This window comes from Dreissena polymorpha, chromosome 7 (assembly GCF_020536995.1).
Source record: "Dreissena polymorpha isolate Duluth1 chromosome 7, UMN_Dpol_1.0, whole genome shotgun sequence".
NCBI classification, from domain to species: Eukaryota; Metazoa; Mollusca; class Bivalvia; order Myida; family Dreissenidae; genus Dreissena; species Dreissena polymorpha.
In genome coordinates this window covers 84,642,940-84,664,189 of record NC_068361.1, presented here as the reverse complement: position 1 = coordinate 84,664,189, position 21,250 = coordinate 84,642,940, and the positions used below count along the sequence as shown (strand labels likewise).

Below are 21,250 nucleotides of genomic sequence, written 5' to 3'. Positions count from 1 at the left end.
AATTACAGTTTATCAACTGGGGTTTTAGAAAAGAGCAATTGACAGATGGACAGAATGACAACTTTTGTTCAATCTTGTCACTTTTCATCTATAGTTTAAAAATGTTCGTAAATTAATACTGCATTACAAATACCTGACAGCATACATTGGCAAGTTTTACCAAGTCTTAACCGTGACAGACTTTAATTCCGTGACAGATTTTTAATCCTAAGTCAACTTTGTTGCTGTTTTTGGCTTTCTACAAATTCTTAATAAAATAATTTAGTAATAAACAAGCCTTATAAAGCAATATTAATTTATTATTAAATAAACATGTTATGACACATAATAATAGTTTATACAAATAATTAAAATTAAACATCTAAAATCTATGCAATTGATTTCTTATTAGCTGTTCGTTCGTAACACTCTGATTCCTGAATGGCCAAAGCGGGACATGAGATGATCATCAAGTTTATCTACACCCAGCTGCAATGCCAGATCAATATCTGCTAATTCCAATGGCATAAACTTCTTCAACACGTATGTAGGTACCAAGTCAACACAGTGCGGTCGACCGATGCCTATTCTGAGACGTGGTATCTCCTAAAAAAACAACAAGCAAATGATGCCGTTTAGTAACTAATTAAGTGAGTGTTTTTTAAACTGCATATAAAGACTTATTAAATAAAGGTGGTGGTATGTTAGAATTGAAAAATCAGCTTGGATAGGCTGTGTAAATGTAATTTAAAAGCTAACTAGAACAAGAGGGCCAAGATGGCCCTAGTTCGCTCACCTGAGAGGAGTCCGTTCATTCAATCTTTACCAAATGTCAAACTTTACCTAGATATTGCCCAGACAAACATCTGGGTCAAGTTCCGTCATTATTGAACCAAAACTCTGGCGCATGGGGTGTTTTTGTTTTTATAAGATTTGACCTGGTTACCATTATTTTGAGTTGACCCCCCCAACCAAACATCAAACTTTGCTTACAAAAATAAATATTATGAACAAGATTCATAAAATCTGAAACAAAATTGTGACCTTTAGAGTGTTTACAAGGATTTTGTATAATTTAATGAAATTTTGGACAATCTAAGGGCAATAATTATGGCATTAATTATGTGATTTTGCTCATTATCAAAATTGACTGCGATCTTTCAGCAACATCGATAAAGAATGCTTGAGAAATGTGAATGCTAGAGTGTTTACAAACCAAATGTGGACGGACGGCGGACAAAGACCAATCCTAAAACCTCACCTGAGCAATCAGGTAAGCTAAAAAGTGTGTTTCATCGATCTGAGCCATTTTCCAACTTGTCCGAGAAATCAATACAAGAGGGTCATGATGGCCCTGTATCGCTCCACTGTTTTTTTATGCGAAAAAAGCGTGCAATGCGCATGGGTTGAAATGTACTCAAGCATGTGACTTTCTCTTTCTATCCCTCGTCCCACTGGGCGCTGAAAGCTGGAAGGGTGAGCATTTTTATATATCAATTTGGCCCCAGGGGCATAACTTGAACAAACTTGGTAGAGAACTATACATACCAAATTTGGTAGCCCTAGGCCCAATGGTTATGGACAGGAAGATTTTTAAAGTTTGCATAAAAGAGGCATTATATAAGCATGTTCAGTTTTGTGACCCCTGGGGCAGGGTCAAATTTGAGCCCAGGGGAATAATTTGAACAAATTTGGTAGAGGACTATTAGATGTCACTACATACCAAATTAAATAGCCCTAGGCTCTATAATTATGAACAAGAAGATTTTTAAAGTTTGCACAAAATAGGCCTTATTTAAGCATATGTTCATTTTTGTGACCCCCAGGACAAGGTCAAATTTGACCCCAGGGGCATAATTTGAAAAAACTTGGTAGAAAACTTTAAGATTTTAATACATACCAAATTTGTTAGAAATATGGTTATGGACAAGAAGTTTTTAAAGTTTGCACAAAATAGACCCAATATAAGCATAGCTTCATTTTTGTGATCCCTGGGGAACCGTCAAATTTGTTCCCAGGGGCTTAATTTGAACAAACTTGGTAGAGGACTATTAGATGTCACTACATACCAAATTTGGTAGCCCTATGCCATACGGTTATGGACAAAATTCTTTTAAAGTTTGCACAAAATAGGCCTTATTTAACGTATGTTCATTTTTGTGACCCCAGGGGCAGGGTCAAATTTGACCCCAGGGGCATAATTTGAACAAACTAAGAAGAGAACTATTCAATGTCACTACATACCAAATTTGGTAGCCCTAGGCCCTATGGTTATGGACATAAAGATTTTTAAAGTTTGCACAAAAGATGCCTTATTTAAGCGTATGTTCATTTTTGTGACCCCCGGGGCAGGGTCACATTTGACCCAAGGGGCATAATTTGAACAAACAAAGAAGAGAACTATTCCATGTCACTACATACCAAATTTGGTAGCCCTAGGCCATACAGTTATGGGCAAGAAGATTTTCAAAGTTTTCACAAAATAGACTTTATATAATAATATGTTCATTTTTCTGACCCCCGGGGCAGGGTCAAATTTGACCCCAGGGCCTTAATTTGAACAAATTTGTTAGAGAACTATTAGAAGTCACTACATACCAAATTTGGTAGCCCTATGCATTACGGTTATGGACAAACAGATTTTTAAAGTTTGCACAAAATAGGCCTTATTTAACACATGTTCATTTTTGTGACCCCCGGGGAAGGGTCAAATTTGACCCCAGGGGCATAATTTGCACAAACAAAGAAGAGAACTATTCGATGTCACTACATACCAAATTTGGTAGCCCTAGGCCCTACGGTTAGGGACAAGAAGTTTTAAAGTTTGCACAAAATAGGCTTATATAAGCATATGTTCAGTTTTGTGACATCGGGGCAGGGTCAAATTTGACCCCAGGTGCATAATTTGAACAAATTTGGTAGAGGACTATTAGATGTCACTACAAACCAAATTTGGTAGCCCTATGCCATACTGTTATGGACATAAGATTTTTAAAGTTTGCACAAAATAGGCCTTATTTAAGCGTATGTTCATTTTTGTGACCCCAGGGGCAGGGTCAAATTTGACCCCAGGGGCATCATTTGAACAAACTAAGTAGAGAACTATTAGATGTCACTACATACGGAATTTGGTAGCACTAGGCCCGACGGTTATGGACAAAAAGATTTTTACAGTTTGCACAAAATAGGCCATATTTTAGCGTATGTTCATTTTTGTGACCCCCAGGGCAGGGTCAAATTTGACCCCAGGGGCATAATTTGAACAAACTAAGTAAAGAACTATTAGATGTCACTACATACCGAATTTGGTAGCCTTAGGCCCTACAGTTATGGACAATAAGATTTTTAAAGTTTGCACAAAATAGGCTTTATATAAGCATATGTTCATTTTTGTGACCCCAGGGGCAGGGTCAAATTTGACCCCAGGGGCATAATTTGAACAAATTTGGTAGAGGACTATTAGATGTCACTACATACCAAATTTGGTAGCCCTATGCCATACTGTTATGGACAAAAAGATTTTTAAAGTTTGCACTAAATAGGCCTTATTTAAGCGTATGTTCATTTGTGTGACCCCCGGGGCAGGGTCAAATTTTACCCCAGGGGCATAATTTGAACAAACTAAGTAGAGAACTATTCCATGTCACTACATACCGAATTTGGTAGCCCTAGGCCCTTTGGTTATGGACAGAAATATTTTTAAAGTTTGCACAAAATAGGCTTTATATAAGCATATGTTCATTTGTGTGACCCACGAGCAGGGTCAAATTTTACCCCAGGGGCATAATTTGAACAAATTTGGTAGAGGACTATAAGATGTCTCTACATACCAAATTTGATAGCCCTAGGCCCAATGGTTATGGAGGAAAAGATTTTGAAAGTTTTCACAAAATAGGCCTTATATAAGCAAATTTTCAATTTTGTGACCCCCGGGGCATAATTTTAACAAATTTGAAAGAGATTCACCCCAGGAACATTTGTGAGAATTTTAATCAGAATTGGACATGTAGTTTAGGAGAAGAAGATGTTTAAAGAAAAAGTTAATGCACGCACGTGCACACGACGGACACAGGACCATGACATAAGCCCCGCTGGCCTCTGGCCAGTGGAGCTAAAAACCCGACTTTTTTCAGTTTATAAGAAAAACATTCATAACACTTTTTCTTACTTCAATTCCTTTGTAAGCAGTCACCATCTGATCTAAAATGGTACTAAATGACTGGGTTTTATCTCATGTTTACAAGATGTTGTTGTTGTTGTTGTTGGTCACAGCCACACGGCCGCAGTAATCTCCCCTGGTAAACATCATATGTTCAGTTTTGTGACCCTCGGGGCAGGGTCAAATTTGAGCCCAGGGGTATAATTTGAACAAATTTGGAAGAGGACTATTAGATATCACTAAACACCGCATTTAGTAGCCCTAGGCTCTATCATTATGAATAAGAAGATTTTTTAAAGTTTGCACAAAATAGGCCTTATTTAAGCATATGTTCATTTTTGTGACCCCCAGGGTAGGGTCAAATTTGTCCCCAGGGGCATAATTTGAACAAACTAAGTAGAAAACAATTAGATGTCACTAAATACCGAATTTGGTAGAAATAGGCCCAATGGTTATGGACAAGTAGATTTTTAAAGTTTGCACAAAATGGGCCCAATATAAGCATATGTTCAATTTTGTGACCCCTGGGGAACGATCAAATTTGATCCATGGGCTTAATTTGAACAAACTTGGTAGAGGACTATAAGATGTCATTACATACCAAATTAGGAGGTCCAATGCCATACGGTTACGGACAAAAGATTTTTAAAGTTTGCACAAAATAGGCCTTATATAAGCAAATTTTCAATTTTTTGACCCCCAGGGGCAGGGTCAAATTTGACCCCAGGGGCATAATTTGAAGAAACTTGGTAGAGGACTATAAGATGTCACTACATACCACATTTGGTAGCCCTAGGCCCAATGGTTATGGATGAGAAGATTTTTTAAATTTTCACAAAATAGGCCTTATATAAGCAAATTTTCAAATTTTTGACCCCCCCGGGGCAGGGTCAAATTTGACCCCAGGGGCATAATTTGAAGAAACTTGGTAGAGGACTATAAGATGTCACTACATACCAAATTTTGAAGCCCTAGACACAATGGTTATGGACGGTAAGATTTTTAAAGTTTTCACAAAATAGGCCTTATATAAGCAAATTTTCAATTTTCTGACCCCCCAGGGCAGGGTCAAATTTGACCCCAGGGGCATAATTTGAAGACACTTGGTAGAGGACTATAAGATGTCACTACAAACCAAATTTGGTAGCCCTAGGCCCAATGATTATGGAAGGGAAGATTTTTTAAATTTTCACAAAATAGGCCTTATATAAGCAAATTTTCAATTTTTTGACCCCCCCGGGGCAGGGTCAAATTTGACCCCAGGGGCATAATTTGAACAAATTTGAAAGAGGTTCACCCCAGGAACATTCCTGAGAAATCAGAATTGGACCAGTAGTTTAGGAGAAGAAGAAGACGCATGCAAGACGGACACAGGACCATGACATAAGCCCCGCTGGCCTCTGGCCAGTGGAGCTAAAAACCAATGTATTGACTAAGTTTCACGATGATTAGGCAAAAACTGTGACTTCTATAGTGATCGATCACAAGGTTTCTCTCTAGTCACATAAGGAAAACTGCCCCACCCCCTGGCGGCCATGTTTTTTTACCGATCGGGACCATTTGCGAACTCATCTGAGCTATATATAAAACCAATCTTTTCACCAAGTTTCATGATGATTGGGCAAATAATGTGACTACTAAAGTGTTCACAAGCTTTTTGTTACTATATAAATATAAGAAAACTGCCCCCTCCCCGGCAGCCATGTTATTCAACGGACCGGAACCATTTTCGAACTCAACTGTATCAAGGAAACAAATGTTCTGACCAAATTTCATGAAAATTGGGCCAAAAATGTGACTTCTAGAGTGTTCACATGTTTTCACTATGTACATATAGAGAAAAATGACCCGCCCACTGGCGGAAATGTTTTTTCACCAATCTGGACCATTTTTTATCTCGTCAGAGATATCAATAAAACCAATGTTTTGACCAACTTTCATGATGATTGGGCAAAAATTATGACTTCTAGAGTGTTTACAAGGTTTCTCTTAGCAAAATAAGGAAAACTGCCCCGCCCACTGGCGGCCATGTTTTTCAACAGACCGGAACTACTTTTGAACTCAACCAACATATCATTAAGGCTAACATTTTGACCAAATTTCAAAACAATTCGGCCAAAAATGTGACTTCTAGAGTGTTCACATGTTTTCACTATGTACATATAGAGAAAAATGACCCGCCCACTGGCGGCCATGTTTTTTCACCGATCTGGACCATTTTCGAACTCATTCGAGATATCAATAAAACCAAAGTTTTGACCAACTTTCATGATGATTGGCCAAAAATTGTGACTTCTAGAGCGTTTACAAGGTTTCTCTATAGCCAAATAAGGAAAACTGCCCAGCCCACTGGCGGCCATGTTTTTCAACGGACCGGAACCACTTTTTAACTCAACCAACATATCATTAAGGCTAACATTTTGACCAAATTTCATAACAATTCGGCCAAAAATGTGACTTCTAGAGTGTTCACATGTTTTCACTATATACATATAGAGAAAAATGACCCGCCCACTGGCGGCCATGTTTTTTCACCGATCTGGACCATTTTCGAACTCATTCGAGATATCAATAAAACCAAAGTTTTGACCAACTTTCATGATGATTGGCCAAAAATTGTGACTTCTAGAGCGTTTACAAGGTTTCTCTATGGCCAAATAAGGAAACTGCCCCGCCCACTGGCGGCCATGTTTTTCAACGGACCGGAACCACTTTTTAACTCAACCAACATATCATTAAGGCAAACATTTTGGCAAAGTTACATGAAGATTGGGCATGAAATGTTACTTCTACAGTGTTTACAAGTTTTTTCTTTTTTTTTGACCTAGTGACCTAGTTTTTGACACAGCATGACCCAGTTTTGAACTCGATCAAGATATCATTGGGACAAATCTTCTGACCAAGTTTCATAAAGATAGGACAATAAATGTGGCCTCTAGAGTGCTTACAAACAAATGTGGACGGACGGACAATGGACGGACGGACGTTGGACAAAAACCAGCCACAAAAGCTCACCTGAGCAATCAGGTGAGCTAAAAAAAAATAAGTAGGAAAATACTTACATCCGTTTTAAAATTGTTGATGACTGATTTGACTCCATTGTGTCCACTGTAACAAATGCATATTATATTTACATGTAAATTGAAAGAAATCAGCATTACAAAAACATACATTAGATATAACTTGATCTCTATACACCAAAAAACATGCCAGGAGGGTAGGAAGTTCAAGTATAATAAACAATTTCTTAAAATCAATTATATCATGAATTTATTTAACAATACAATACAAAAAAAAGTAATCAAAAATGGTACCAAATAACACAACAACGCAATTTGACACATATGATGTTGCACTGTTTTGATAATAAAGGGCATTGTTTGGACCAAAATGTATGATCTTTAACATCAGTTTGTATGGATAAATTTAAGTTAACAATTCTGCGAAGTTATTTCAAAGCTGTTTAATGTATTGCCTAGTTAGATTTCTAACCAGCCCTACATGTACTTTGACAAATGGCAGCAAGTTACTAAGATTTGACGTACTTTATGGACACAATTAACTCAGATGCACTTAACTTAGCTTTAATGTTGTCAAGATAAACTTTCTGACCATGTTTAGTGAGTACCTATTTAATTTTGCTTGATCTCATCCAAAAGTCTTCAGCTTACAAATGTATTTTGGATGCTGTTGAGTCCGTTTAATGGGAAGACCCAGTACTTAGTGTCTGATGAAGAAATCATGAGAATGCTCGCAGAGTGGGGCATCCTGGTTGCAAGGGGACAACATATACACTAATCTACTTCAACCTTCTGGCCAAGTTTCATCAAGATTGAATAATTAATGTTGCTTCTAGAGTCGTAACAATGTTTCTGTGTTAGATTGCCAGCAAGCTTGAGAGCAAAATGTTGCCTTGAAGTGGTAACAAGCTTAAAATTGACAACTCATGACAAAGACTGATTCACATAGCTCATCTTGAGCACCTAGTTTATAGACTAGTACATGGGTACGCACTATAAGTCTCTAATTTATTGTTGTACTGAAACATGAAAATTGGAGATTATTTTTTTTAATACTTTTGATAAATTCCTCACCTGGCACTACCTTTCTCTTTGAGACCAATTTTTCCTACGTCTTTATCCAAGTCATCATGAACGAGGTAGATGTTTTTTGGCTGCACTTGAAAGACATTTGCTACAAATAAAAACAAAAATGTAGCATTAAAGACATCATCTTTTTTTTTTTTTAATACTTGGAATACTGCTGTGGCAATCTATATCCACAGATGTATGACTTATACTTGTAATGACATCATTGCAAACTGAAGACAGCAAATGTGCCATTATAGAGAAATATCTTAGGGTGTACCTGATAGATTGAAATACCTGTTGTACATTAGTTTAAACCTATTTATTTTAGCTTGATTGCATCGAAAGCCTTATTGCTTATTGAAACGCTTGAGAATGATGAGAGAATGTTGTGCATTAAAGGAGGTCATTGATTGAAAATTTACTGTTTAAACTCATACATTGTGTCAAAAACTACAAGAAAAAGTTGTACACTGCAACGCCGATATATCGCGGACCGGTATATCGCGCTGTCCAATATATCGCGCTTTGGCTGTGGCTCCCAAAAATCTGACAAGCATCATCACTAAATGACATGTTTTAATCTGAGAATTCGCAGTGTATTTAGGAACAGAAAAAATATTATGAAGCCTTCACATGTCTTGTTCAAAAGCTGTAATAAAAAGACTGCAGCTTGAAACGCCCTGTTCATGTTTTGTTACATTTGAAAGTGGAAGCTTAAACTGATGACTGTTTTAAGTATTGTTGCTAGCTACCAATTGAAAAAAAAGGCATTAACTGAAAATAAAAACTTAGCCTTTAGGTTGAAAAAACACATACCTGTCTTTTTTACGCTCGTACCATTAATGTTCATGGCAAGTTTGGGTTTTAACAGCACCACCTTCAGTGTTGTCAGCTCCTTCACACCAATAAATCCTAGGCAGTCTCGATTCTTAGTCAAGGTACAGCCCAGCATTTTGGCCAGTTTGTCTACAAACATCATCCCCACGCTGTGCCTCGTGGTAGGTAAATCATGATTACCTAGACCAACTATCTGAAAATGTAGTCAATATTAATACTGATAGTTGCAATAGATAAAGAATATTTGCATGATTTTTTATTTTGTTTAGCTGTAATCTGAATGTTGATTATCTTAGCAAACAGATTAGACAAACGTATCCTGTTCAGTGTTCTGCAGCAAGTTTTGAAAAAGAATACAGGCCAACTTGATGTTTGAATAGTATAATGTGTAGAGTTTGTGGGTAAGATCTTGTGGCCTGAAAACCTGTAGCTTAGATGGTATTGTCCTCTGCAAGGGTCATAGTGTTATTGATACCCTTTTCATTCTGGGTTTAATTCAATGGTATCAGAAGTACAGGGCACAAGTGCCTCGAGTTTTTCTAATAAATAATTGGCAGAGGAATATTATGCCAATGTAAGAAACAGCTGTCTGTCATTCACCGTGCCAGTTTTCCTGCTGTTAAATCCCCACACAGGTAACACTTTCCCTCCTGGTAGTTATTCAATCAACATAAATACCATGCTTTATATGCTAATAATAACATTATTATTGGGATTTATATCAGGGACCTATACAAACAATGTTTGTATAGGTCCCTGTCTATATTAATGTTTGAATTGTTGTTGTTTTAGTTCAATTCTAATTATTAACTATAATTAATTTTATACTAAAAGAAAACAATAAATACACCAACCATGATAGTTTGTCTTTGTGTTTTCTGGTCATTGTTTTCACCTGGGCATTCGCCAGCCATGTTATTGATATTTCTACTTTTGTTGAACTTAAAAATATTACATTGTTTACAGACATCCCTCTGAACAAATGCATTATTGTTTAAACGACACACATGTGTAATTGAATTAGAACCCAATATATACTGAAATGATTTCGCTCTAAATATAACATGCATGATTCATTTCAAATGTGTTTCATCAGTGTATTGTTGTTTGTTGGTGTTACGAGAACGTGGTGAAATGTCAAAATATTGGAATCCCAAATCTGTGTGTTGTCAATATTCTGAACGTTGGGGGGCACTGTACGTTGTAACAATCGCAAAAAAATCAGAAAATCCAAATCTATTTAAAGTGTTTTTACTGGGACAAAATGGCATCTGCTGGTTTGTTAGCAGGTCGAATCGCTTTAATTACAGGTTAGTTATAGCTTGATGTTGTTGCTGCAATGTCATAGCGACATAACGAATACTTAAGTTCACAATGCAAGAATTAAACTAAACATATTTTCACGAAAAGCATTTAAAAGATACACTTAAATCACAAGGCTTTACTGTCACTGAACTTTGGACTTCGCCCCGACTGGCCCGAGGCCAAGCACAGGTGTTGGGTGCGTGGACAAGTCACTTTAACACTATCAATACGTCATAAAACAACATTTATTCATCATTTCAAAATGATGAAAAATGTTGTTTTATGACATTTTGATACATGTAGTGTTCAAATGGCTTTGCCACGAGCCTAGTCTCATTTATAAGACGCACAAAGAATTTAGATATACTTTTTATATGGACTAAATTCTTTGGAGCTCCAAATATTACCAATATCAAAAGTAGCTTAATATTTGAGAGCGTCAACAAGTTGGACTACCACGAGCCCAACACATGTGAGGCCAAGGGTCACTAACATGTACTGATGACTTCTATTGTTCCTTTCTACAGAAGTAGAGAGATGCTCATGCATTGCACGGGTTTGTATTTGTGCGCCAATTTATATTTCTGTTAAAGGCTCTACAAAGGTGAAGATACGTAATTATGCACAGATTTTTAAATATTTTTTTTCATATTTTATTTATAAAGGTTATCAAAAAACAATATATATATGCTATTGGACAAAATAAATAAAAAAATGCTCAATACAACTTGTTTTAAGCTCAAAATAAAGTGTCTTCCAAGTCAATTGTGTTTACAAACAATCAGTTTATTTACATCGCTGTTTACTCGCGAAAAGGGAAAGTGAAAGTGACTCAGGTAACCAAAAATATAACGATGACTTTTAACGTTTTCATGTATCACTCACAAAGTAGGTCTCTTCTAAATGGTTAAAACGTTTGTAGTGATTTCATAAGTTACTTTCTGCTGGTAAAAAGTTGTTAAAATAGAATAAAAATTAAATTATCTTTCGGCTATTTTTAGCATATGTCAACGCTCTGAGGCTACACATCACGTTAGTTGCAAAAATGTAAACAATTCTTCCAAACATGAAACGGGTTTATCTTCCATAATTCTTGACAACGTTGTACCTAAGCTGTGTTATTAGCAGTTTTTATACAAGATTAACTAAAATCCGGTAAAAATTAGACCAGTTGGTATGCATCATAATTGGATTTGTGACCTTTATAGAGCCTTTAACTTGTTTTTGAAGAATTATCACAAGATATGCATTATATCCCATAATCCCTTAATGCTCTAGTAAACGAAAAACCACCAAGAATTGCTAGAAAGTTTGTTGTTTTTTTCCTTCAATTTTTAGAAGTTTTAATTTATCTGATGGTTATCCATAACTATTACAGCGATCATTCTCATGATTTCCAGTGTTTATTGGGAAGTAGGTCATGTTTATTCCAGGGTGATGCTATGCTTTTTAAATAACGTACCGTATCACACCATAGGCTATTGTATATCATATACGATTTTTTTTGTGCCGGATCCCTATGTATCACACAATTATGCTCGATTGGTCATTGTCGGCTCGGGTACTACTTACATGTACCCCGGGTACTCTTAAGTATACTTACATGTACCCCGGGTACGGTAAATATACTTAATCGTACTCGGGTCGTACCCGGGAAAATTAACGCTAAATCGGTCGTTGTCGGCTATTTTTTGGAAATAATTATATTTACATATATGTCAATTTTCTGTGAAATGGCATCTTTATTATCGAAACTCATACTCAAAAAGCATGTTGATGCAGATTTTTTAAAAAGAGAAGTTTTATTTAAGATAATCGGTAGCGCGTTTTACGACATCGGGTTTGGGGCGGAAATACTTGGGTACAGTCTAATATCGACCGGGTACGATTAAGTATATTTACCGTACCCGGGGTACATGTAAGTATACTTAAGAGTACCCGGGGTACATGTAAGTAGTACCCGAGCCGACAATGACCAATCGAGCCACAATTATGTTTGTTTATAGATTAATAGTAGCTTAATCAAATGTAGTATATGCCTCTTATTTGTAAGTGTAAAAATATTTAAAGAATCAGAAGGGCCGATATTATGAGAACCATTGTACATGATACAGATTACTACATGGAGCTAAGTCTAGCCAACATTTTGTCCAAATAATGCATATTTAAATGCAGTTTTCTTTGTTATGTCCGAGAAGACACATTTAACTATAAATTGATATATAACACACGCGTCTTTTTGTATTCGTTCACTTCCAAAATTCGTATGTATTTATTAAGAGGGCCGATACTACGGAAAGACATATTAGATCGATGTAGACCTAAGCTATTTTCTAGTTTAATAAATGATATGTTTGCTACGAATTTCATGAAACTGTTGCTAAAGACGCTGAACAATATTAAACTTGTATAAACCGTATATATAGTGGTTTCTATTTTGGCTGAAATATTTGATGAATGTTTATGTAGCGTTGCTGTTTTTGAATTCAAGTCTCGTTCAAATGATTGCATTGTACAATGATACCATTTCGACTTTCATCAAAATCAAGACTTATTGATCATTAATGCAAATTTACATACAATAACTAAACTATGTCTTAAGTTAACATTTATGCCTTAATAAGACCGATATCCCAGCTTGTGCTATATGAAATTTATTGATATATGTTAACATTATACACATTCACAATTTTGTTCGAGTCATATTATTTCAAGTGTTTGTTTATCCAAAGATATATGACATCGTGTTTGACAGGTGCTGGTAGCGGTATAGGCCGGGCAGTTTGTCAGGTTTTTGCACGTGAGGGAGCCGCTATCGCCGCCGTGGATTTAAACAAGGACGCCGCCAATACCACCGTCCAAGGGCTGACGAACAGTAGGGTTCCTAGCGCCACAAATATTTATGTGCAATTATGAGTCGCGTTCTGAGAGAACTGGGCATAATACATGTGCGTAAAAGTGTCGTCCCAGATAAGCCTCTGCAGTCCGCACAGGCTAATCAGGGGCGACACTTTCCGCCTTTACTGGATTTTCGTGTAGAAGAGACTTTTAAACGAAAAATACCATAAAAGCGGAAAGTGTCGTTCCTGATTAGCCTGTGCGGACTGCACAGGCTAATCTGGGACGACACTTTACGCACATGGATTATGCCCAGTTTTCTCAGAACACGACTCATATAAAGTTATTTCAATCTCATTTAATTGTAGACTCACAATTACTTCCGCCAGTGGCATTGTTAATCAGAACGTTGGTAATTCTACGCCACATACACTCGTACTGATCTTCCGGAAGAAAACTTTTTAAATAAAATATGATAAAAATCTTATGTAAATATAAAATGTCTCAATAAATCACATTACACGCACCGTTAAACAGTATGAATACATTTCATGCAAAACAAATGTAACTTTTGCTTTGACCAAAGATCTATTAATACACATGTTTCTTGATAAATCTTTGCTTTGGGTATGATTTGTAAAGGCTAATTTATTCCAATATCCTAATCATCTTTGACAAATCTGATAGAATTTTATCAGTGTTCATTCTTTATCAAAACGTCAAATTGAAATACCGTATGTCACAAACTAACACTTAACAATCGCAATTCAAGGGAGCCCCGTTCTGTTTAATGTGTTTAAAAAAGCACAAAGTCTAAAATGCAAATTATATTAATCACAATAACAATATTTCTAGTTGGTGCGTTTTAAATGGAGACAAAGCTGATGCGTTTTGAATGAAGACAAAGCTTTCCCCTGGGTTCTTTATACCTTTTGTTGAGAATAAACACATTCGACTACTTTAACTTTAATACTGTCGAATATGAATCCCTTTTGAACGCTTTTATGCGCACGCGCATTTTCTTCACACGCATTAGCTTCCGGTATCAGTCACCAGTCGTTCTGCGCTGACGTGTCGGCAAGCGGGTCGGTGTCGGACCTGATTCAGAACGTTCGGTCGGCGTTCAATGGACTGCCGACGGTGGCAGTGAATTCCGCCGGCATCACACAGGATGGCTTCATGCTGAAAATGTCAGAAGAGAAATTTGATAAAGTCATTGCGGTGAACTTAAAGGTATGCATGGCCCGATTCATGTAATTAGGTCTACCCATGTAAACGTCAATTCTCTACTTAGGATGATTACTGGAACCATGTTTTAAATTGTTGCATATCAACTCATTTAAATGTTTGAAAGAAGTCAATTTATTTCCATATGGTCCCTAACAATCCACCCAAATTATGTTGCATATATTTTAAATCGAGCGCTCATGCATCTGTTTGCAGAGCTTATTAAACGAAAAATGGAACGTAGACTTGAAATCTTTTTCATTCTGTTTAGGGTACTTTCCTTGTGAATCAGGCGCTTTGCCGTGCACTCGTGTCCGAGAACGTTCGAAACGCTTCTATCGTCAATATATCCAGCATATCCGGAAAGGTAGGCAACGTATTGATTTTAGAACTGTTGAAAATGAACATGCAGATAAGTGAACACATTAAAAATAGGGTGCCCAACAGTTACCTTTATCATACACAAATTAACACTAAACAAATACCGTAGCTATACAATTTTAATTTTATTTAAATTGTCTCATATATGATGCAAAATGTATTCGTCGTTAAAGGATATTTTGGAGAAAACAAAATAAAAACCAAAAGATGACATATTATTGTATGTATAAAATGATTTATAAAGCGTCCATAGTGTCTTTTAAAAGACACAAAATGTTGGTTCTAACAAAAGACACAAATCGCGTGTTATTATCAAGAAATGGACTGAACATTGTATATACCAAGCACAGGGTTTTGTACACGTTCAAGTCGGTATATTATTCGCAGCCCTGAATATTTTGACACAACGTTCCTGCTATAGCATTATTGAACTCTTAAAATTCGAGAATTCTTGTCGGACTGTTGTCGAAGCCAATATTCTGAAAGTTGACGATTTTTGTAATTGAAATCACGTGACCTAAGTTTACCGCGAAGCCAACGATATACAAACAAGCGATACCCCAAATGTGTCTACATCATCAATACATGAGCTGGGAGCACGTATGTATCATATTGTTTGCAATTATGCATACCGTACAAACCTATTATGTTTCTATTCCTGTAGGATTTGTTACACTATGTTTACATTTGAGAATCGCTCTGGGAAAACGGGATCTAATGCCGGTGCGTAGTTCAGTTCCAGATTATCATGTGCAGTCCACAAATGCTATTCAGGGACGATACTTTCCACTTTTTTGATTTTTTCGTTTCAAGGACGTCTTTTCTTATTTATACTCCATTTCAGGAGTGTTGTCCCTGATTAGCCTGTACAGTCTGCACGAGCTAATCTGTGACGAAACTTTACGCACATGCATTAAACCCCATTTTCCCATACCGATGTCCATTGTTATTTTGCTTTATCGCGAATACCCCCCCCCCCCGGTAGTATGTGGATGCTCTCAGTATTTTGATTGACACTAACTCTTGCAGGCGGGTAACCTAGGACAGGCTAACTACGCCGCCTCCAAGGCCGGTGTGATAGGGCTGACCAAGACTGCAGCAATAGAGCTGGCTAAGTGAGACCAAGTTATAGTCACTGAATACATTCTATTGAATCTTAAAAAAATGTCATGTGTTTCATATAACATCGCACACAAAACTATAGTAGGTAGGGCGGCTAAAATAATAAATATTGTATTTTATACAGAAAGCTTCTCAATCTATATTTTACCTCATTTTAGTCTCCTTAGTTTTTCAACTATCGTGAACCGTAGCAAAAATGATCAAATACTTAAAATTTTCTTAAGTAAATATGTTCTTATTCGGCAAAATTGATCGGAAATTCAACATGAAATACCAAACAAAGTTTTTCTTGGGCACCAAAAGTTAAGAGTATCGGTAGGTTAGTAGACAAAACGACTTTTTATTATAAGAATTGAAAGGGAGTAAATCCTTTCATAATATTAAATTATACCAGGTAATGCAACACGCGTGGAATAATGCTCATACATGTTGATATTCTACACTGGTGTCAAACTCCGTCCTCAGGCAGGGTATCCGAGTGAACGCCGTACTTCCGGGATTCACGGTGACCCCGATGACGGACGCGGTACCGGACAAGGTCAAACAGATGGTGACGATGTTGATTCCAATGGGGCGGATGGGGCAGCCCGAGGGTGAGCGCTTTTGATTGTAGGCCTTGTGTCTGTTCACTAGTGCCTTAACTGAGACAGTTGTAGGGACATTCTCTTAAACAGTACTTGTTTATGTCAATACAAATAATCCAGTTTACCTTTTTTTTAAATGTATAAGTGGAATATGAAACTAGTATAGTGTTCTGCGAACTTGTATCAGTCGCTTTGGTTGTGTCGAGAAGCATTGCATCAAACGACTGAACTCTACAAACTGGAGAGAATGAAATTCTTATACCACCATACTAATATAATATGATCTCTCAAAATATTAGCCGTGCCGTGGGAAAACCGGGCTTTTTGAATGTTCGTAAAGTGGCGTCCACGATTAGCCTGTGCAGTCCACACAGGCACATCTGGGACAATACTTTTTGCACATGCAAAAAAAAACTTTTTTCTCAGACCGCGGCTGTGAACTACGAAATTTTGTCCCATGTGATATTTTATTCAAACACAATTCTTGAAGGGTCGTTGTAGCTTTAATTTTATCTTTCATGCAATAAAAAAATCGAATACGAAAGGGGACTTTTAATAACTTATGTATCACATTCAATTTGCAACAAGAATATCATATCCACGCTATGTTCTTACTTAGTCCAACTTTTTGAAGGTCTCAAATATTAAGCTACTTTTTATATTGGTAATATTTGGAGAAACAATTTAGCCCATATAAAAAGTATCTCTAAATTCTTTGCGCGTCTTATAAATAAGACTATGTTCTTACTGAACCATGTTATTGCAGAGATCGCCGAGGCGTGTCTGTTCCTAGCCTCGGATAGGAGCAGCTACATCACGGGGGTGGCACTAGAAGTCGCCGGTAAGACACGCGCTTTTGACAAAAAACGACGATGTTTAGCAAAACACTCACACTCACAGCGGATCCGTGTAGTCATGTAGTAAGCCACTGACGCAAGAACTTAGGGGTCGAAGTTTGGATGGAGCGTTTAGCCCAAACCATCAAACTCGTCTTTAACCTATTCGAGACTTTTATCTTTTGGAGAGTACAATGTTCGTCACACCGAATACGATAAGAAACCTGTTTGACTTTAGAATGGGACGTTTCCTGTATCTAGCGCATCTAGCGCTGATGCAACTTAAATGTATTCTGTGTGTTGGGGGGGGGGGGGGGCAATATGTGAGATATTCCGTAACAATCAATGCACATCTTCTACATAGGACAATGCTTACTTTGTTTTTTAGTTTATTTCATGTAGCAATACAAGACACATGACTTGATATAGGTATTTACATTCAATCTTGAAAGTTAAATTGCGGCAAATGCGTTTTGCGTTTTATGCAACGAGAACCTCATTTTAGTGCATGTGATCTTATAATTCTTCTAATGAGCGTCTTCCCCAACGAATGTGTAAAAACTTAATGGGCACAATTTGTCAATGAAAAGTGATTGTTTCAATTTCTGATGAAGATCGATGCTGTGATGGGCAAGGCTGATGCTATCTCTCATATTGACATATTTACCTAATTAACCTATTCCTAGGTTTATTGATGAATAATCTCTTTTACAAAGCCAGCGTAAATCAAGTGCCCCATTTTAAAGACGCAAGCGTGTTTCTGTCAAGTTTTGAGTCGTGTAATTTATTTGAATTAATGTAAACTCTTTTTTTAATGTTAAAAATAACATACTTGTTCGAATATAAAATTCGAAAAAAGCATATGAACTGGTACGAAATCATTCAGCGACTGTACGGTGTACCTTAGTGGACTCTGCTATATCGACAATCTTATGACAAAATTAAATTACGGGTGAAATTGAAGTTTTAAATGCCTAACATGTGTGATAAATATGTTACGAACATGAAGAACATTCGAGAAAAAACAAGGCGATTTATTCACTTACAGAAAGTTGGCTCCAAGTACTGAACTTCGGTTACAATTACTTAACTTCGTTTACAATTACTTAATTTCGGTTAAAAGTGAACTTTGGTTACAATTACTGAAAGTCGGTTACAATAACTGAAAGTCGGTCACAATTACTGAAAGTCGGTTACAATTACTAAAAGTCGGTTACAATTACTTAACTTCGTTTACAATTACTTAATTTCGGTTAAAAGTGAACTTTGGTTACAATTACTGAAAGTCGGTTGCAATTACTGAAAGTCGGTCACAATTACTGAAAGTCGGTTACAATTACTTAACTTCGTTTACAATTACTTAATTTCGGTTAAAAGTGAATTTTAGTTACAATTACTGAACTAGATTACTATGACTGAAATTCGATGACAGTAACTGAACTAAGTTACAATTACTGAACTTCGTTTACAATGACTGAACTTCCGTTACAATTACAGAACTTGGTAAACATTTACTGACATCGGTTACAATTATTGAACTTTGGTTACAATTACTGAACTCGATTACAATGACTGAAATTTTGTTACAACTACATAACTTCGGTTACAAGTATGTACTGAGCTCGATTACGATGACTGAAATTCGGTTTCAATTACAGAACTTCGGTTACAATTGCTGAACTCGATTACTAAATTCGATGACAATTAAAGAACTCGGTTACAATGACTGAACTCGATTACGAGTATATATGTTGGAATGAAGCATAATGTTGCGTGCTTTTTTAGTTATCGTAACGTAAAATTCGGAAGTTGTGCCCATTTTTAAATAGTTTTTTTCTTACATATTAAAAGCAAGTCATACATTTCCTTCTAGTTACATGTATTTCTAAAGCCTGCGTGTTTCTGCAACATTTTGGTGCATTTCATGGGACAATACGTCGAAAGATGAAGTTTTGGGGTTGGTTTAATGTGGTTTCGGGCTTTTGTTGTAATTTCACTGCCGATGTCCTATTTCTGATATTGTCTGCATTGAGGCGCGATTCGTTTTCTTAGAAACCGCATCGTGACATCTTAAGTATTGATTATTTAGAGGAAGACACGGCATTCTTAACACTTATACAAGCCTTGCACAATCTAAAATAAAGGAAAATCATTGAAAGATGGCCGTTTTATAATGGGGCCCTATAGGAATTGGAATAATTATTAACTAACCAGTATGCACATAAATCAGGAACAGGCTTAGTGAGTTTAAAACATTTACTTTCAACGTCCAATCGGCGATTTGTGACTATTAACCTTTTCTGCACATTAATTCATAGTTATACAGTTGTGTTTGTGGGTGTGTTTTACAGGAGGCCTTTACGCCTGAATCACGAAGGAATTCTGCCATCAACAACAACTGGTGGTGCTTGGTTACAATGGTGCTAGGCTCTGATTATGATTATATAGCCAGCGTATATCCAGCCCAGCCTACGCATGCGCAGAAGTCTGGTCGGGAGCTACTCTGTCCGCCTTTGAGACCATGAAACCTTTCGTTACTTTATACTTGACAGCGTAGCTCCTTACAAGATTGCGTGTTTGGCATAAGACCCATTTTTGCATGACGTGGCTTATTTACCTGACATTGAAATGTTGTAGGCAAAACAGGTTGATACCTCTATGAATGTTCTTAATTGTGTACTGTTACTGTGTTTTGGTTATGTTTTATTGACATTAAAGTCAAAACAACGAGTGTTGGATTTCATATTTATTTGTTGTTAACTCTTGTGCTGGAACCGAATTTTGAAGGCCTTTGCAAACAGTTTGGATCCAGATGAGACGCCACAGAACGTTCTGTGGCGTCTCATCAGGATCCAAACTGTTTGCTATTCTGATAGTATTCTTTGAAAAAAATCGAAGAAAATGCTAATTTTAGAAATTCAGCAGACGACATTTTAGCAGACAACAAATTTCCCAGCATGCAAATGGTTAATCCCAGAACGGTGCACACGTATATGTTTTATCACTGTGCAAGTCAGTTTTCAGTCTTGATGTTTGTAAAACCGTAATTCACAATGCGAATGAGCACCGGTATGTTACGTTGATATTCATTACTATTTAATATAAAAATGCGCAATAAGTACTTTATTGCAACATTGAACCTCAATTTTCCCTTAAGAACCCATTTGATGCTGTGACGACACTACACCGTGCAGGCAAGCCAGTGATCCAATTTGATTGAAAGAGCAAATGTAGAATCCCTTTCCTTAATTAAATCGATTTTGAATAAATTAGCGTGCGATATTTAAGAACATTCTGCTTTTCCAGTATAATGTTATTTAGCTCTTTACTAAATAACACTGAGATAACCACTTTGCGAATTAATGTGATGATGCTATCATATTTATGCCCCCCTTCGGTCTATCGGTCGGTCTGTCGGTCCGTCCACCAGGTGGTTTCCGGATGATAACTTAAGAACGCTTGGGCCTAGGATCATAAAACTTCATAGGTACATTGATCATGACTCGCAGATGACCCCTATTGAATTTGAGGTCACTAGGTCAAAGGTCAAGGTCATGGTGACCAGAAATAGTAAAATGGTTTCCGGATGATAACTCAAGAACGCTTAGGCCTAGGATCATGAATGTTAATAGGTAGATTGATCATGACTCGCAGATGACCCTTATTGATTTTCAGGTCACTAGGTCAAGGTCACGGTGACCCGAAATAGTAAAATGGTTTCCGGATGATAACTCAAGAACGCTTAGGCCTAGGATCATGAAACTTTATAGGTAGATTGATCATGAGTCGCAGATGATCTCTATTGATTTTCAGGTCACTAGGTCAAAAGTCAAGGTCACAGTGACCCGAACTTGTAAAATGGTTTCCGGATGATAACTCAAGAACGATTAT

The 21,250-nt window shown here is 36.8% G+C and overlaps 2 protein-coding genes across 2 annotated transcripts; one reads left to right on the top strand and one right to left on the bottom strand.

Moving 5' to 3' along the window:
* Positions 1 to 278: 278 nt before the first annotated feature.
* Positions 279 to 10,295, bottom strand: LOC127837586 (probable peptidyl-tRNA hydrolase). The gene is made up of 5 exons (XM_052364836.1): positions 9,921 to 10,295; positions 9,046 to 9,259; positions 8,233 to 8,332; positions 7,201 to 7,246; positions 279 to 585 (listed from the first exon to the last, which is right to left on the bottom strand). Exons 1-5 carry the CDS (start codon positions 10,134 to 10,136, stop codon positions 388 to 390), a joined length of 774 nt encoding a protein of 257 aa, XP_052220796.1. The 5' UTR covers positions 10,137 to 10,295; the 3' UTR covers positions 279 to 387.
* LOC127837587 (estradiol 17-beta-dehydrogenase 8-like) lies at positions 10,280 to 20,090 on the top strand. Its single transcript, XM_052364837.1, has 8 exons — positions 10,280 to 10,376; positions 13,127 to 13,246; positions 14,246 to 14,442; positions 14,708 to 14,803; positions 15,847 to 15,932; positions 16,405 to 16,532; positions 17,290 to 17,364; positions 19,711 to 20,090. Exons 1-8 carry the CDS (start codon positions 10,331 to 10,333, stop codon positions 19,725 to 19,727), a joined length of 765 nt encoding a protein of 254 aa, XP_052220797.1. The 5' UTR covers positions 10,280 to 10,330; the 3' UTR covers positions 19,728 to 20,090.
* The last annotated feature ends 1,160 nt before the right edge of the window (positions 20,091 to 21,250 follow it).

Coding starts and splice junctions, on each gene's coding strand:
- LOC127837586 (XM_052364836.1), bottom strand. CDS start 10,136: ATGCATGTTATATTTAGAGCGAAATCATTTCAGTATATATTGGGTTCT. Junction 9,260..9,920: donor CACAAAGACAAACTATCATG/GTTGGTGTATTT, acceptor CTACATTTTCAG/ATAGTTGGTCTAGGTAATCA. Junction 7,247..8,232: donor AAAGAGAAAGGTAGTGCCAG/GTGAGGAATTTA, acceptor CATTTGTTACAG/TGGACACAATGGAGTCAAAT.
- LOC127837587 (XM_052364837.1), top strand. CDS start 10,331: ATGGCATCTGCTGGTTTGTTAGCAGGTCGAATCGCTTTAATTACAG. Junction 13,247..14,245: donor CGTCCAAGGGCTGACGAACA/GTAGGGTTCCTA, acceptor CACACGCATTAG/CTTCCGGTATCAGTCACCAG. Junction 14,443..14,707: donor TCATTGCGGTGAACTTAAAG/GTATGCATGGCC, acceptor CATTCTGTTTAG/GGTACTTTCCTTGTGAATCA.